Below are 18,731 nucleotides of genomic sequence, written 5' to 3' on the forward strand. Positions count from 1 at the left end.
TAGAATCGTACATAATGAAGGAAGTGCTTATACACTAAGAGGGTTACATGGACTGGAGAACTGAGGATCAGCTAAGGGGATTGGTGTTTTATGTTCTCTTTTTCTTCCAGTGCATATAGATAAATTCAGGGTAATTGCACGTATGATGAGACTGTTCTTGTGCTATGGAAAGCTCATTGTATATATAAATTTATTAAAAAAATTTTTTTTATTGTGTGTGTTTTTTTAGATGCCTGGACAACCAGAAGATTACTACAGATTGCTCTTTATAATAAACATTTTTAAATATGAATGAAATCGCATATGCTCTACGCAGATGTTTAGATTCTTTTAGTCTCCTTTGCTGCTGGAGTATGTTAAATAAGCCTTAGTGTTAGACTGAGGATTCCTTTGTCAAGTAATAAATGCTAGTAGTGTTCCCTGTTAGTAGTTGTCATGCTCTGAAGTTTTAAAATGTATAGAGAAAGCCCTCTTGATCTGAATTACTTTGGCCTGGTAGAAGTGACTTCCGGCCAGAAAGCTATCTATTTGGAATAGAGTTGAGTTTGCCAGATGGCAAATTCCTCTTAATTGCTGTCCTGCATTTTGAAGTCCCATGTGACTTAAACATCATGGTGAAAATGTTGGAAGGGCAATACTTAAGTATATTTGCTGATAAAAGGAAAGTAGATTGGCCTATTGTTTTGCTACCCAGAGAGAAGCCTTACACCACCATAACACAGAAATCTGATCCCCTCTGGTGTATTTTTATACTACTGTCTGTCTAATGTTAGAATTTGGAGGGGGTAGTGGCCAGTGATGTAAACACTTAAGTAGTCTGCCATCACAGAATTCAGTTCCGTAGGAAGCCAGATCTCATTAACTTGTATAATGGCACTGGGTAAAAGGAATAATTTTTCAAGTCAGCAATAACAGTTACTTTGGGGGTAGCAGTGTAAGCTTTCTGTCTTGTATAGCATGCTGTGTAAGACACTGAGCCCGTTTTGTCCCACCAATCTGGAAATTAAATACCACAGTCTCCAGTACAAACAAAAGACTGCAGTGTTTAACAGTTACTTTGGCTTGAAATATAAGAACTTTGTGGTTTTTTTTTTGGCTGTCAAGAAAATTTGAAAACTATGTTCTTTATTTGTGTCGGTTTGAAACTTTTAAGTTTGGACAAAGTGATTTTGGTATGGTTTTGGTTTTCCATGAGTTCTCTATTTGGAGTAGTTAGATAATCCTTTTTAAAAATAATGTAATGTTTAGTCTGGTAATTAGACTTGAATTAACTTGGAAATATAAAAGCTATATGAGTAGAGGAAAGTTGACAACATGTATTCTTTTTTTTTTTTTTTTTTTTAATATTTATTTGACAGCACAAGCAGGGGGAGCAGCAGAGGGAGAGGGAGAAACAGGCTCCTCAGTGAGCAGGGAGCCCGATGTGGGACTCGATCCCAGGACCCTGAGATCATGACTTAAGCCAAATCCAGACACTTAACTGACTAAGCCACCCAGGCATCCCGACAGCATGTATTCTTTTTACAATTAAACACACTGAACAAAATGAATATTCCCAATGTAAGTTCTCTTTGTTCCTACATGAATCTTCATCCCAGACCTCTGGGCTTTGTGTTTTTAATTGTCCTAGCAAATGAAGGGGAAAAATAAGAGACTTATGAAAATTTTAGCTAGGCACTTGGAATTAGAAATAAACAATTTCATTTCCAGTTTTTGCCTCCTTCCAGAACGAGGTAAATGAGCTACAGGTAGTCATCACCTCCCTCTTGCAGAATAAACCACCAATGAAAATTGAACTCAAAGAAAAATGCTTTGTGTGGGAAATATTTGTCGGTGTAACAGAGCATTTTTTAGTCAGAAATTAAAGGAAAGTAGTGAGTTATTCTTGAAGAAGATATCAACTGTATAATACAGGAAAGCGATTTAATTTTTGGTCATGTCTTTCCAGCTGTAAAATTTTGTCGTGTTTTAATAGAATTCCCTATGGGACATAGAAGCTTGAGCAAATGCTTATGTAACGTCTACCATTTTCTATAACTTACATTGGATGATACCTCGGAATACTCACGTGAGATCATTCTTCCCTGCTTGGTCTACCATTTTCTATAACTTACATTGGATGATACCTCGGAATACTCACGTGAGATCATTCTTCCCTGCTTGAATTCTTCAGATTCCCTTTATGGTTGGTTTATTCAATAAGTATTTATTATCTGCCTAATATATGCCAGACACTGTGCTAATAAGCACTGTGGATACAAAGGGCCGCTGGAACAGTCACAAATGACAGAACATAATGGGTAAGTGGCGAGCGAGTTAACAGATTGCTTGAGTAGGGGCGAAAGGAGAAACAGGGAGGCTGATGGAAGGCTGTTGTAGTAGCCCTTGCTGGATGAGGCCTTGAAAAGAAGAGATTAGAAAGAATTCTTCTCTTAGAGGAGGATTAAAAAGAGGTCATTATGAGGTAGAAACAGTAGAACTTGGTGACTGGGGAGATGTAGTGAATTGAGGGGAGGAGGAGTCTAGGTTCATGTCTGGGTTTTCAGCCTGGGAAACGGGATTGATCCATATTTATACCCTTCATCATTGCCCCGTACCTGTACCATTCACTTTGGCAATTCATTATGTGTACTGTTATCTGGTGGTAACTAGTTCAAGAATACTAACTCTTTTGAAGTTGATTTCCTCTCTGCACCACATAGGATCTGGCACAGTGCTGGACACAGAGTTCAGCATTCAGCACAATGTCCAGTTTATTTAAATTGGACTATTAATAAAACAGTAAAATAGAGAACCATGCTAAAGGGAAAATACAGAATTACCCAATTATATATACATGTAAGTTTTTCCTAATTTCTCTGTTTGGTGTGATCCCTTTGCTTACGTATTATGTATCTAATCCCTGTGTTTATATCACTGATGCATTTGCTCTCCACTCCTTGAGTGCAGATGGTATTTCTCTCACTCCTTAACCAGTCCAGGGCTTAGCTTTAGTATTTTGTAGTAATGGCCAACCTTTCAAAACATTTTGAAAGTGTGTGTCAAACACTGTGCTAAGTGCTTTGCGTGAATTACCTTGTTTATCCTCCCAAAAGCTCTCTGTTGTGCTGGACTGTTTTAATCCCCACTGGGGAATGCAACCTGTGGATGAGGGAACCAAGACTCCGAGGACCTAAGTGACTTGCCAGGGCATACAGTTTGTAATTGGCAGGACCCAGGCCTCCGGATTTCAGAGTGTAGTATTTATCACTACCTGTGCTTCCTTGTGTAAGGAGACCATCCCAGAACGTACTCGTTACACACTGGGGGGACTGGATTAGGTCGTAGGGAAAGGTGTGTGGAGTGAAGTGTGCTTCTTGGCTGTGTGTATTTGACAGTGACCTTTTGACTTCTGAGAAAACCTGAATATTTCTGGAGAAGGAATATCCTGAACATTAGCCAGATTACTCAGGAGTGTGACCCCTTGTTCATGAACATTTCTGTCCCTGTCTCTGACCTCTCCTAACACAGAAAGATGATCAGATAGCCAGGAGTGCCACTGGTGACGTGGAAGGCAAGGAGGGAATGATGGTTGAAGCACCAGGGAATGAGGACCTGTGGAAGACGTGTAAAGTCTAGAAAGAGAGGATTGACCAGTGTGAATTCTAATGTTGCCCCTTTTATTTTTAATCTATTTATTTATTTATTTAAAGATTTTATTTATTTATTTGACAGAGAGAGAGAGATCACAAATAGGCAGAGAGAGAATGGGAAGCGGGCTCCCTGCTGAGCCAAGAGCCCAGTGCAGGGCTCCATCCCAGGACCCTGAGACCGTGACCTGAGCTGAAGGCAGAGGCTTAACCCACTGAGTCACCCAGATGCCCCTAGTCTTGCCCCTTTTAAACTCACTGAAATTCATTATAATTAGGTTGGCCTTCTAGCTTGTTTTATTTTGAGATCAAGGGAATATAAGGATTATAATACTAGCTGTAAAGAGCAGACTTTCCTAAGTGTTCATTATTTTGATTTTGTGTTTTCAGGAAGGCCCCCCTTTGAGAGCAGTAGTTTCTCTGTCAAATTCTAGAGCCCCTGTCTTTCAGTTTCCTCTTTTCAGTATGCTTCTATGTTTACATTTTCAGTAACCATCTCTGATTCCTGGTTTTGTCCCTGTGGTGTGAAAGATGGTTAATAGTTAATAGCACAGACTCAACTCTTTGGGTAGAAGTTGAATTCTAACATGTAAGAGAAAAAGATTGGTGAGAAAGAGAATAAGAATTTCGTGGAATCCTATATGTTTATCTTTTCCCAAAATTGATAAGTGTTGGGAAGATGGTTATTTCTCTAGAAATATTTCTATTTCTCTAGAGTTTATATTTCAAATTCAAACCCTCTGCACGTGTATCTTGAAGGCTTTGTCCCTTGAGTTTCAGGGATCTTTGTTAAAGTTAAGTGGAGGTAGGTTCTTCCTTTTCCAAAAAATTCAGCAGGTCGTAAAAATTAATGATTTTATTTTCTTAATTTTGAGTTGCAAGAATAAATCAGTCTGCATTCTTATATAGATGGAAGCACATGAGATTTTAGGTTTTCTTCATTTTGGCCTGCTAGAACACTTTTTTCAGTATTAACATACATGTATTTTTTTTTTTTTTAAGATTTTATTTATTTTTTTGAGAGAGAGACAGTGAGAGAGAACATGAGCAAGGAGAAGGTCAGAGAGTGAAGCAGACTCCCCATGGAGCTGGGAGCCTGATGCGGGACTCGATCCGGGGACTCCGGGATCATGACCTGAGCCGAAGGCAGTCGTCCAACGAACTGAGCCACCCAGGCGTCCCACATACATGTATTTTTTCATTTATTAAAATGTACAACGAAAATGAAGAGATGCATTTAATAGGAATGCCAGGGCATTGTCATTTCCTAATATTTATTTCCCATGTTTAAATCCTGTACACTCTGATAAGTTCACTGCTTTGAGACACTATTATTTTTCTCTATTTCATAAGATTAAGAGAACTAGGGATGTTTGGCTTAGAAAAGTGGCAGATTAGGAGGAACGTGGGAGTTGTCTTCAAACAGTTAAAGCATTTTTGGGTTGAGAAAAGGATTTGGCTCCTTTTCTGTAGTCCCAGTGGATAGAACCTATGTGTGGAATTTATAGGGAGACCCATTTCAATTTGGTTTAAGGATGAAATGTTCTACTGGTCTGATCTACTTAGGGTGTCAGCTGGCTGGGAGTCAGTGCATTGGTCCCTGTTCCGAAGTTTTAGAATATGGGTTGGATGAAAATCTGGGGATGTGTGGTAGATTCATATGTTGGATGGAAAATCATATTAGGTGGAACATAAGGACCTGACCCTCTCTGAATTACTTACCAGGACACAAGCGTGAGGGGAAGAAACAGATAGTCAATTTGGGGTGAGGGGGGAGAGCTGTAGCCAACTAACAGGCAATAAGAAAGGGGGACATCGAGAGTCCAGTGTGTCTCTCCCGTTCATGAGAGTCCCAATTTAAGACACTTAAGAATGTGTTGGCTCTTGTTTCATAAGAGGTTATTCTACAGTAAATAAGGGATTTTTTGGCATGGTGAGCAGAGACAGAATAATTGTGTTTCTGTAACAGGCCTCTGGCTGGAGACATTGAATGAGGCTAAATCAGAGTGTCCAGGTTGTGGGCTTTAGGTGGAAACAATAGCTTTTGCCAATGAATTTGGTTTTGTTTGTAGTGAATTTCAAAATTCTCTCTCTGGGTTGTTATATTGAACTAAACTTTAGCTGCAGTGGGATTTAGGCTAAAACTATTGTCTTGTTCAGAGCGTTTGGGTTTGTTTTCTTAGCTTCCATTTTCACCTTTATTAAAATGTCTACATGAACATTTTCAGCCTGAAATTGGGTATATGAAGAAAGCTGAAATTGACATGTCCTTCTTTTCAGCCAGGTTCCCAGGTTTCTGGGGAGGGGGCTGGTGAAGTGGATAAGAGTATGATTTTTTTATATCATACCTGGATTTTGTTCTCAGCTCTACCATTTACCACCTTTTATTACCTTAGAAGAGTGACTTAACTTCTCTGGGCTCCCATTTCTTCACCTGTAAAGAGATAATATTTCTCACAGATCAATGGGAGCATAATGAGATACTATGCATAAAAATGTGTTTAGTGCATGATAGGAGACTCAGTAAAATGGCAGCTACTTTATTTTTGTGCTGTCAGTAGACTTTTTTTTTTTTTTTTTTTTTTTTTTGTGAGAGAGCAAGAGTGGTGAGGGGAAGGGGAAAGAGAGGAGGGGAGATAATCTTAAGCAGACTCTGTGCTGAGTGCAGAGCCCAGCGTGGAACTTGATCTCACGACCCTGAGATCATGACCTGAGCCAAAATCAGAGTCAGAAGCTTAACCAACTGAGTCACCAAGGCGCCCCAGTGGAGACTTATTTTTGTTACTAGGGGTCATCTTGGAATGGACATTGAGTTGTGCAGAGTATTTGTTTCCTTGTTAGGGTGTAATGCTATGAATAATATGTCTGAGTAGAGAGTGAATTCCACGTTTCTTCAAAAGGAAAGAAATTAGCAAAGAAAAGCAGAAAGGCTTAAAAGGAGTAATTCACACTCTATTACTATTTCCTTCTCCCTTCTTTCTGAAGAGAGGTTCAGGTGGAAGTATCTAGATTTGGGATTTGGGAATCTTGTGCATCAAGATATGTATAAAGTGGCTGAGGTCATGGTGGGAGTGAGAAAAGAGAAGGACTGGAGATAGACTTTTTTTGTTGTTGTTTTTGTTTTTTTGTTTTTTTTTTATTTGACAGAGAGATCACAAGTAGATAGGCAGGTAGAGGGACGGGGCGGAGCAGGCTCCCCGCTGAGCATAGAGCCCAATGTGGGGCTCGATCCCAGGACCCTGAGACCATGACCCAAGCTGAAGGCAGAGGCTTAACCCACTGAGCCACCCAGGCGCCCTGAAGATAGACTATTTAATGGCATAGATTTGTAGCTCACAGAAAGGAAGGTCAGGAAAGAGATGGAGGACTCAGTGTAGGCTGGTGCAGAGGACACTGAATCTGAAGTTGGGAGGTCTGGGCTCTAGTTTCACTGTCTCCATTTGGGGTTTTGTGTGCCTTTAGGCATATCCCTTCCCTGCTATACAGACTAGACTTCATCTCCAGGGCTCCTTGAATACCTGAGTTTTTCCATTCTGAATCCATTTGGAAACAATAACATGCAAATGGAGATAGTGGAATGTTCCTGAAACAGGAATTTCAAGAAGGAACAATGTCAGAAGTCACAGAAATAAAGGAAGTGAGATCTGAGAAAAAGATAGGATGCCTGGGAGGCCAATTTTTCTAGAGAGGGACCAAGAAGTATTTGCAGTGTTGGACTTACTATGGAACAAACAGCACATGATAAGAATCATTCCAGGTCCTCTTGCTGACTTCATAAATAACATAAAGGTTAATAAAACTGCCTGATACATTAAGAAAAATGTAATCATGTGCTTCACCAATGATTTATAAATTAAACGACGAGAAGATTTCTTCAAAGTTGAAGGGAATTTTGAGGTAGTCTGTTGCAAGTGAGACAGAGTTAAAGCTCCGTGTTTCTCTTTAGAATTTTTTCTTTTTAAAGATCTTATTTATTTATTTGACACAGAGAGAGAGAGAGAGATCACAAGTAGGCAGAGAGGCAGGCAAAGAGAGAGAGGGGGAAGCAGGCTCCCTGCTGAACAGAGAGCCTGATGTGGGGCTCGATCCCAGAACCCTGGGATCATGACCTGAGCCAAAGACAGAGGCTTTAACCCACTGAGCCACCCAGGTGCCCCTCTTTTTAGAATTTTAATTGCAATTCTCACTTAAAGTGTTTCATTTGTTTTTTGTAGACCTATTGCTCCATTATGGATGGAGGGGATGATGGTAATCTTGTTATCAAAAAGAGGTTTGTGTCGGAGGCAGAACTAGATGAACGGCGCAAAAGGAGGCAAGAAGAATGGGAGAAAGTTCGAAAACCTGAAGATCCAGAAGGTATATGGGCTTATAGTCCAGCATTCAACATAAAGATCTCTAATCTTCCTAATAGCCCTGCAGAGTAGGTACTTATGTCCTAACTCTGGAGTAAGGGGGTCTGAGGCTCAGAGGCGTGCAGGAACCTACATAAGGCCTCTGTGGCCACAAGCAGAACCAGGATGCTCACTCTCCACTCCACTTGCTGCCTTCCAGAAGATTCTGCGAGTCCCTTCTGTCTATACAAGTGGATATAGGATCTGAGTGACTGAGAATGTGGCTAGTTTGTAGGGTGGGGCTGCCCCCCCATCCAGTTAACGTGTCTCAGGCGGTGGGCCCTATTGACATTGGTAGTTGTCTTAGAACTGCTGGCCCCTCTCCGAGCTCCCAAGGGAAGCCATGGGCTTTGTACTATTTTTGTGTTATCCTTGCCCTCAGATTGTGCAGAGACTTGATCTTTAAAATCCTTTGTGATTCCAAAATAATGTGAAAAATTCTAAAGTATGTACTTTTTCTTCCCCCTCCCTTCTCTCCCCGCCCTTCCTTTCAGAATGTCCAGAGGAGGTTTATGACCCTCGGTCTCTCTATGAAAGGCTGCAGGAACAGAAAGACAGGAAGCAGCAGGAGTATGAGGAGCAGTTCAAATTCAGTAAGCTTCCGAAAACAGTCCGACACTCTGCAGGGCCTCTTCGATGCCTTTTGCCTCATGCGACACTTTTTCCAACTAACCATGGAACTGGCTTGATTGTCTAGTCTCTAGACGTTCATTTGGTGGAAAAGAGACAACCTTCTGCCTTCTAGACCACATTGAGCATTTTTGTTTAGAGCTCAAGATACCCATTTTAATTCTGTGCTGATGTCTGGTAATGGGAGAAATGCCTTGATTTTATGCCATGTTACCTCTCCAGAAGCTGAGGTGTTTACACATTCTTTCTTCTAATCCTCTAAAAGATCTGCTGTTTATTTAAAAAAAAAAAAAAAAAAGAGAAAGAAAAATCTTATTTGACTATTTTCCCCTTAGCTTGCTAAGTGTTCCTTATTTGGTTATTTCCTCAGAAAACATGGTAAGAGGCTTAGATGAAGATGAGACTAACTTCCTTGATGAGGTTTCCCGGCAGCAGGAGCTCCTGGAAAAGCAACGGAGAGAAGAAGAACTGAAAGAACTAAAGGAATACAGAATATCCTTTGTACTTTGAGAGAAATCTGTATGGTGTCCCTGCTTCTCATCAACGTCTATGGATTTGAGTTTCTTCTTTTTAAAAATTTTTAAAATTATTTATTTATTTGACAGCGATCACAAGTAGGCAGAGAGGCAGGCAGAGAGAGAGGAGGAAGCAGGCTCCCCGCCGAGCAGAGAGCCTGATGCAGGGCTCGATCCCAGGACCCTGGGATCATGACCTGAGCCGAAGGCAGAGGCTTTAACCCACTGAGCCACTCAGGTGCCCCTGGATTTGAGTTTCTTAACAAATTGAGTGAAAATAAGGTTTTTCTGTCCAGTGACCCCTGCATTCCCTTTCAACACTGGTGTCCCTCTGATTGAATTACCCGAAGTGATTTATGGGGTTATGTTGCATGTGAGAGTCTGTTGCATTCAAAAGTCTAGATCCTTTAGGATTAACTAAAGGCCTAAATCCTAATAGTCAGTACCCGGGTATTTTTGCCTTGAGGGATTAGACTCTGAAACAGATGGGCAATGCAGAAACCTCATCCAGGGGAAAAATTGGCTTCTGAGTTTTAAAAGGAAATGTTTAGCAACTCTCCTGTGTCCATATTAGGACCTTCCCTAGAAGTGTAGCCTGGTCTGTCCCCACAGAAGGGTAGAGAAAACAACAAAGATGACTTCAGTTTGGCTCAGTGTTGCCTTTTTCTCCTCCGCTTGCATTAAATAGGCATCCCATCTAAAACTTGGCCGAGTCTGAATTCTCAATTCTGTGTGCCACACCCCCTGACTCATCACACTGCCCTTGCCCCCACATCTCTTCTTTTTCTGCTCTTTCCGATCTCAGTAACAGCACTCCTATGCCCCCACGTGCCTGGGCCAAAAACTACTTCCAAAATGTATTCCAGATCTGTGCAGTTCAGCTCCCTCCGTGCTGCTTGGGACCACTGTGACCACCAGATTAGTCTCTGCTTCTGCTTTCGCCTGCAACAATCCATTCTGCAGACAGCAGTCAAAAGGAACATTTGAAAACATATGTGGAATTATGTCACTTTCCTGTTTGAGACACTAGTGGCTTCCTGTGGTATTTAGACTCAAGTTAGACTTAACCAGGCCCTGCACAGTTTAGGCCAGCCCCCCTTCCTGTTGTGTTTTGTACTTACTCTTTCATATTCACTAGACTCCAGCCTTTTGGTTTTCTTTATGTCCCTGTCACACTGAGCTTTGTGATTTCATTTCAGGGCCTTTGTATTTGTTTTTTGGTCTGGAATGCTCTGCCTTCAGCTTTTATAAGACTGGCATTTTGTAGCACTTGGGTGTCAACTCACATCTCCTTCCTCCCAGAGACCTTCCCTAGGTACCCCACCTAACATTTCACTGAACCATGTCACTGTGTATGATGTCACTTTTTATTTATTTATTTATTTAAGATTTTATTTATTTGACACAGAGAGAGATCACAAGTAGAGAGGCAGGTAGAGGGAGAGGGGGAAGCAGGCACCCTCCCCACTGAGCAGAGAGCCCGATGCGGGGCTCAATCCCCCGACCCTGAGATTATGACCTGAGCCGAAGGCAGAGGCTTAACCCATTGAGCCACCCAGGCACCCCTGATGTCACCTTTTAATAGTAATTTTCACCATCTGAAAATCTCAATTTGCTTACTGGTTTGTTTGCCTCTTTACCACTAGAATGTAAGGTAAGATGCATAAAAATAGTGATCTGGTCACCACTGATTTCCTTAATGCCTGGCATGTAGGTTCTTTTTTTTTTTTTTTTTTTAAAGATTATTTTATTTTATTTATTTGACAGAGAGAGAGATCACAAGCAGGCGGAGAGTCAGGCAGAGAGAGAGAGAAGCAGGCTCCCACCAAGCAAAGAGCCCGATGCGGGGCTCGATCCCAGGACACTGAGATCATGACCTGAGCCGAAGGCAGAGGCTCAATCCACTGAGCCACCCAGGCGCCCCCTGGCATGTAGGTTCTTATTGTATATGTGAACAAATTAATGAATGACTCTTAGGAGAGGTTAGTGAAGCACCACAGCTTTTTTCCTATGAGAAGGCTTATTTGACTCTTTCAAGCTTGTATGTTGAAGAACCTCACTAGTGTGATTGAATAGGCTTTACCTCTAAAATGAATGGTACAGCTGCTTGTATGTGCTAGTTGGTTTTTTTTTTGTTTTGTTTTTTGCAGGGAGCATGTAGTATGTCCCATTAAAGAGTTATGTAGGAGGGGCGCCTGGGTGGCTCAGTGGGTTAAGTCTCTGCGTTCAGCTCAAGTTGTGATCCCAGGGTCCTGGGATCGAGCCCCGCATCGGACTCTCTGCTTAGCAGGGAGCCTGCCTCCTCCTCTCTCTCTCTCTCTCTCTCTCTCTGCCTCTCTGCCTCCTTGTGATCTCTGTCTGTCAAATAAATAAAATCTTAAAAAAAAAAAAGAGCTATGTAGGAGAAGGTGTGGGCTGATTCTCAGGGATTTGGTTTAAATCAAGGTGACTGACAGTGGCTGAGATAAGGGAGCAGCATGGGTGCCCCAAAACCTGCTGTGAACTGGTAGCAAAAGACATGTCTTCCAGTCCCAGAGTTCCTAGTGGAATTTGGCATGGCACTGAAGATCAGGAAGTCACACCTTAATCCCAGCTGCTGGATTGAGGCTGACTCTTCTGGAGCTCCCCTCCCCTCCTACCCTCCCTGGTGACTCCAGAATAATAGTGTGCATGGATGTTTGTAGAGGGGGCAGAAGGATGGATTGAATTGTGTCAGGCACCAGACTTTTTCCCCCTCAGGAAATACGTTAATTATACCAATCACTAGAATAATGTCTTCTTTTATGTGCTTAATTCAGCAGCCTAGCAAATAAGCTGCATCTCCCAAAGCAGCGTTCTGGGGAGCAGTGTTGGTTTGGTGTGAATGTGCAGGGCCCCTCAGTTTTCAGCTCAAAGGGAGGAGTAAGTAGGGCAGCAGTAAGGTGGGAGAAGCTTTCCTGCCCTGCTGACATTACAGCACAACATTGGGGAGGCCCCAGAGGTGTTGGATTTTCTTGGAAACTTGGTAAGTTCTGACTGTCTAGAATTGAACAGCATTCTAACCCACTGATACATAAAGCAGGCATCCTAGCTTGCAGGTAGCCAGAGACATGTCGAGTTGGAGGAGATGGAACTGAAGGGTTAGCCGTTTGTTGAAGCTCTAAATCAGGAGCTGGTTCGATTGTTATAATATGACACATTTTATGATGTGATACTTGTAAAGGCAGAGAAGCTGTGGTTTGTGCCATAGAAACAACAGAACTCTTGTTTGCTTTAGGTTAAACCAGCATTTAGCAATTATATGTGTTAAGAACTATGTAATTTTAAAAAGTGCCTCATCTAATGAATTCTTTGATATTTTTGAGGGGTGTTTGTGTTTTTAAAGCATTTTAGGGGGAGAAGAACTTTAAGCTTAAAAATGGCTTATGCTTTGGCTATGGATCAAAAGTAATCATTTTACCCCCCCATGTCCCCGCAAAAGAAAAGCTTAGAGGCTTTTTTTCCCCCACTTTAAAAGAATAAAAAGTGAAGTGCTGGTTTCTGCTTGTGTCCTACTATTATAAAAATGCATGTGTTTTGTTGTTAATTTTTTCCATTTTTGTTTTATTTTTCAATATTAAGAATTCTGTAAGTTTATCCCTTACCGATGGAGTTGCAGGTAAAAATCTGCATGCTGGTGGTTTCTGTCAATTGGTATTAGAAGGACGAAATGTGATTCTTTCATTTTTATTCTAGAAAACCAAATGTGTAATGTTAACATATTACCAGCTTCCATGTTGACTTTGAAACCTGGTTTCAAAAACACAGAATAGTACTGAGCATTTTGCGTAATCCCCATGAATACTGCAAATATTTAAGGTAACTGGTGCTTGTAAGAGCAGAGTTAGTGCCTGAAGAGTGATCAGAATGAGAATTTCCTGATTTCTGGTACCTAGTTTTCTTAGTGTTCAAAGACCCTATACCTCTCTGCCCACCTGCTCGGACTGATAATACCTCCTTCTTAGATTTCTTGGTCACTAGATGTCACTATTGTTCCAGTAAGGCACTGCTACCTCTTAAAGAATTGCACCACATCTAACACTTAAAATTTTTGCCTAATGGATTGTGAGAATATGAAATGGAAGGAGGGGAAGGGCTGGTGGAGAGAACAGAAGAAAGTGACAGACCTTGACACCCAGAGATTGGTCTCATGCCTGTAAGCAGTGAAGTTACAAGTGAACTGGTTATACTTTATTTTTTTTTAAAGATGTGTTCATTTATTTTAGAGAAGGAGAGAGTGCACATGTGACCGAATACAGGAGGGGCAGAGGGAGAGGGAGAGAGACTCTCAAGGTGCAAGTGAGCTCCAGAGAAAGCATGAACAGGGGGAGGGGAAGAGGGAGAAGCAGGCTCACGGAAGAGTAGGCAGAAGATGAGGCAGCTTGATGCAGGGCTTGATCCCAGGATCCCAGGATCATGACCTGAGCCAAAGGCAGATCCTTAACCGACCGAGCCCCCCAGGTTCCCCTTGTTGCACTTTTAAAAACGTTTTGGTTCATGTGTTGTATATGCACTGGGGTTTCTCATTAAGATCACCTTGAAGAGAGGGGTGCCTGGGTGGCTCAGCAGGTTAAGCCTTTGCTTTCAGCTCAGGTCATGATCTCGGGGTCCTGGGATCAAGCCCCGCATCAGGCTCTCCGCTCAGTGGGGAGCCTGCTTCTCTCTCTCTCTCTCTCTCTCTCTGCCTGCCTCTCTGCCTACTTGTGATCTCTATTTGTCAAATAAATAAAATTTTTTTAAAAAAGATCACCTTGAAGAGAGGTTTAAAACCATTTCCTGGGCCTCTGGAGGTCCTCATTCAATAGATTTGGGACAGGGGAGGGACTCTTTTTTAATGAGCCTTAAGGTGCTTCTGATGTTGTCTTGTACCATCGGAGGAATCTGTCTTTGTGGTATCCAAGATTGAATGCCACTGATGGTCATAGGACATTCAGATTTTATTTTACCCTTGAGCAAAAAAAGCAAATACTTAAAAATTTTCAGGGAAGCCACATTTTTTTCTGTGGCTTTTGTATTTCTTAAGTTCTTTGTTTACCCCAGCAAGCTGTGGCCCTGTTTTGGGGGAGGTTTTCTGACTGTAATTCAGATTTTCACTGAGAATCAAAGGGGAAAAGTTTGCTTTTCTGTAATTCAAATCAGCTGGGTATAATGGGCAGAATAAAGAGGAAAGAGTATTGTTTTTGATATAAACAGACTAAACATTACATGGCAGACTGGAAGAGCTAGTGGATTATGTGTCTCCCCTTGACTTACGATTGTCCTGCTATAGCTCTTTTTGTTTAGTTTGACCCTTAACCTCTAACACAGTAATCTCAACAAAGTTGGAGTTTCTCCAGAAAACAAGAAGGAGGTGGAGAAGAAAGTGGCTGTGAAACCCATAGAAACCAAGAACAAGTTCTCCCAGGCCAAGCTGTTGGCAGGAGCTGTGAAACATAAGAGGTCAGCCAGCACTCACACCACGTCAGTCTCTCTCTGACTGTGTACTCTGAAATGCCACTTACAATGATAGCCGGAGCATACGGTTACCTAAGCGGCAGTCTTGGTGACTTTTCTTTGGTAGCCCTACCGCTCCCCCACCCCCCAGATTTGGTGTGTTCTGTATTCTTGGAGCCTTGTCTCTCTGATTGTTCATTCAGCAGGATAATAGCTACTCTTCATTGGGCACCTGTCATGTGGCAGGCATTGTGTTAAGTGCTTTCCATTGTGTTAATGGTCTTAACTCTTTCCACAAGTCTACATAGTATAGGTTTAACTGTTAAAAACCTTTGTCCAAGGTCACAAAGTAATAGGAGAGGTGGACTTTAATGTTTGAGCATCTGTTTCTAGGCAGATGAGATAGCCCGAGTTGTGTGAAGGGATTTGGGTAGGTTGTCATGGGAGGAGGAAACCCATAGCTCCCTGGGGAGGGCCTGTGAGCTCAGGTTGGGGAGGGCGTTTGAGGGGGATGTTGACCAGGTAGATGACTAGGGCTTTGACAGGCAGACAAGGAGGAGAACATCCTGGGCAGCGGGAATAGCAGCTACAAAGGCACTGTGGCCTGTGAGACCATGGAAGCTGTGACTGTGGCACAGACCTGACTGGGCTCCTTGCTGATTGATGTGGGGTGGTGGCATGACCTAAGAGGTTTTGTAAGTTCTGTTTTAGTTTTGCTCCTCCCTGCTAAATCTTGAAATGGCTCCAAAGTAATGAAATCTGGTTGTTTCAATTTGACCAACGATACCATGGATGAAATAATGTTACTTGTTAGTGCAGTCTATTAGGAAAATCAATATGGCAGCCAGCCACATGTTTTCAGGGAAGTGTGTTGATGCACTGTTGTGGTTTGGCGCCCCATCCGTCTGTTGCAGATGTTCCTAGGAACATTACTTCCGTATAAAAATGTTGTTATGGTTTAGCAGTGCAGGGGAGGAGTAGCAGTAACCTGAAAAGGGCCAGTTACCTGGGCCATGATTTATTCCTTTCAAGTTTTTCATGGGAGGGGCAGGCAGAGGGAGAGGCAGGGAGAGAAAGAACGTTAAGCAGGCTCCACACCCTGCGGGGAGCCCGATGCAGGGCTCCATCTCTCAACCCTGAGACCATGACCCGAGCCGAAATCAAGGCAGATGCATAACTGACGGAGCCACCCAGGTGCCACTCTTCCTTTTAAGTTGACAGAAGCTTTCATGCCTGGTCCAGTGTATTTCGGCATTTGGTCCTGGGTCGTTTTACTGGACTTCTCCAAAGTGGGCACTTAGATACTTCTCAGCAGTGTCTTGCTGTTAGCAGACCTTGCTATTAGGACTGCCTCCCTTACTTAGTCCTTAGCTCACCTTTTATTAGATCATCATTTATTGTTGTTTTGTGTGGCAAGATGCTAAATGAGTCTCCTGGGGCAGCATTTCCTCATCTACCCAGGCTTGGGTTTATTAGAATCACCCAGGAGTTTGTTAATGTGAATTCTAGGCCTCTCACTAACTCTGGTTCATTAAGTTTGAAGTGAGCTCTTGGAGTCTAATCTTTCAAATTGCATGGATGATTCTGGTGCTTGTGAAAGAAAGTCTGATGGCGGTGTGTGCCTGGGACATGATCAGCTGACTGAGCCAACCTCTGTGCTCCCTTTTCCTACCCTGCCATCCTCACCCCATGTTTCCAGATCTGCTTGGTTGTTCTGCATGTCTTGACTTTTAGTAGTTTTGGGGTGTGTGTGTGGGGGGGGTGTTTGGTTTGGTTTCAGCTACCTATAGAGGTATCCCTAAACAGTATAATGGCTTGCTTGGTTTTGAACTTTATAAAAATGATTTCATTCTGTATATGATCTATGAATTTGGTTTTTCACTCCAGTTGTTTCTGTGATTGAAACAATTTTGTGTGTTTGTTCACATATATATAGCTGTAATTCATTCATTTTCCTTGTTGTATGATTGTGCTTTATATGAGATACCAAAATGTGTCTTTTCTTTTGTGGATGTATGTTTGAACCATGACAAATGGTGTTGAAAGGTCCAGGGCATGCTTTGTTATGTATGTGCAAATGTTTCTCCAGAGCTCTGCTGTCCAGTATGATAGTCCTTGGCCACCTGTGGCTATCTAAATTCAAATTAATTAGAACTAATTTAATTAGTTCTAATTTAAAATCCAGGTCCTTAGCCACACTAGTCACATTTCAGGTGTTAAATACCCATTGGAATTAGTATGTGGCTAATTGCTGCCCTACTGGACAGCACAGATACAGCAATATATAGTGATTTTGTAAAGTACTGTCTCCTTGTGGTCCTAATTTGCATTTCCTGGTAACAAATGTAGCTGACATATTTTGTATGTTGATTTACCATTCATATGTCTTATGTGGAAAGTCTGTTCATATATTTTGCCATTTTTCTGCTGGATTATTTGTATTTTTCTTAATGGTTAGTAGGTTTGTTTTTTTTAAAATATGGTCCTGACTTTTTTCTCGCCATTAATATCTTTTCTTTTTACTTTCATTAGTTAATTTTAAGGTTGTCAATATATTTGATTTTAAGGTGGTCAGTTTTTTGTTTTTGTTTTGTTTTTTAAGTAGGCTCCACTGCCAGCATGGAGCCCAACATGGGTCTTAAACTCACGACCCTGAGATCAAGACCTGAGCTAAGATCAGGAGTCAGATGTTTAACCACCTGAGCCACCCAGGGCCCCAGAAGCTAATTCTCTAGCAACATTTACTAAATATTTCTACCTCTCCCCAGTGACCTTCAGTGTCACCTCTGTCTTAAATCCTTGGGTTTGTATGGGTGTTCCTTGTTTTCTGTCCCTTGAGTCTGTTGGACCAGTACCACTCTGTAATTATTGTAGTTTTTATTACAAAAAAATCTTAGTATCTGGTAGGACAAGTCCCCTTACATTTTTCTTGGAGGTGTCTTGTCTACTGTTGACCACTTTGTTCTTCCATATACATTTTAGGTTTTGATATGTTAAAATTTTAGATTTAGATTAAATTTTAGATTAAGGTCTCTTACGTTTATTGGGATCTTACTAAATGGATTGATGAATTTATGGAGAGAACAGATCTTTATGGATGTGTCTTTTTTACACATGGCATATATCTACATTTATTTGTTTCTTTAATGTCACTTGATACAAGTCTTAACAGATTTTTTTCCAAAAGGTTGTATATATCTTTTGTTAGATTTATTCCTAGATGTTTTAGATTTTATTTTTATGCTGGTTTATAAAAGTGCAGTTGATTTTGGAATATTTACATCTAGCCACACAGCTCGTACTAACCTGAGCAGTAACACTCTAATAACTTTTACTAACTTTTATCAGTGGATTCCTTTGAAATTTCTATGTAGAGAGTCACTATCTGTGAATAATGACAGCTTTATTCTCTTATACCTTTTAACTTCCTTTTTTTCTTTTAAAGAATTTATTTATTTATTTATTTATTTACTTATTTGATAGAGCACAGAGGAAGTGGGAGAGGGAGCAGCAGACTCCCCACTGAGCGGGGAGCCTAATGTGGGCCCAGGACCCTGGATCATGACCTGAGCCAAAGGCAGATGCTTAACTGACTGAGCCACCCAGGAACCCCTGATTTCTTTTCTTTTTTCTTTTTTTTTTTCCGTATCTTACTGCACCAAGCAATTACCGCCAGTAAAATGTTAGAAACAATTACTGTGCACATTCTTGTTTTAGACAGAACATTTATAACTTCTTACCATTAAGAACAGTTGTTATTGTTTTTACAGATCTCTTTTACTTTTATTTATTTATTTATTTAGCTCATGAAGGCTTCATTACACATTGTCATATCATAGGTTGAAAAATGAACTTCAGATGCTGATCAGATATCTTTTAGTAGTTTAAGGAAATTATGTTCTTAGTTTGGTAAGGTTTTTTGTAGCCACAAATTGTTACATTTTGTCAATTTTTTTCTGCTTTTGAATTTGTGGCTTTTTTTTTTTACTCTGTTATGGTGAAAAATTTAAGGATTTTTCTATCTTGTATTCCTGTGATAAAACTAGCTTGGCTGGGGTGCCTGGGTGGCTCAGTGGGTTAAGCCTCTGCCTTCGGCTCCGGTCATGATCTCAGGG

At 41.3% G+C, this 18,731-nt stretch overlaps 1 protein-coding gene across 5 annotated transcripts in view; it reads left to right on the forward strand.

Annotated features, from left to right (window-relative positions):
- PSME3IP1 (proteasome activator subunit 3 interacting protein 1) overlaps positions 1 to 18,731 on the forward strand; it is a 36,118-nt gene that overhangs the window by 3,742 nt on the left and 13,645 nt on the right. For all 5 annotated transcript variants that reach the window (XM_044256084.1, XM_044256085.1, XM_044256083.1 and 2 more), the window contains 4 exons: positions 7,844 to 7,985; positions 8,515 to 8,613; positions 9,021 to 9,142; positions 14,489 to 14,622. In XM_044256084.1, the coding sequence (XP_044112019.1) occupies positions 7,859 to 7,985; positions 8,515 to 8,613; positions 9,021 to 9,142; positions 14,489 to 14,622 (482 nt within the window). In that variant the 5' untranslated portion in view covers positions 7,844 to 7,858. The remainder of the gene's footprint in view (positions 1 to 7,843; positions 7,986 to 8,514; positions 8,614 to 9,020; positions 9,143 to 14,488; positions 14,623 to 18,731) is intronic.

Source organism: Neovison vison, chromosome 7 (genome assembly GCF_020171115.1).
Source record: "Neovison vison isolate M4711 chromosome 7, ASM_NN_V1, whole genome shotgun sequence".
Classification (NCBI taxonomy): domain Eukaryota; kingdom Metazoa; phylum Chordata; class Mammalia; order Carnivora; family Mustelidae; genus Neogale; species Neogale vison.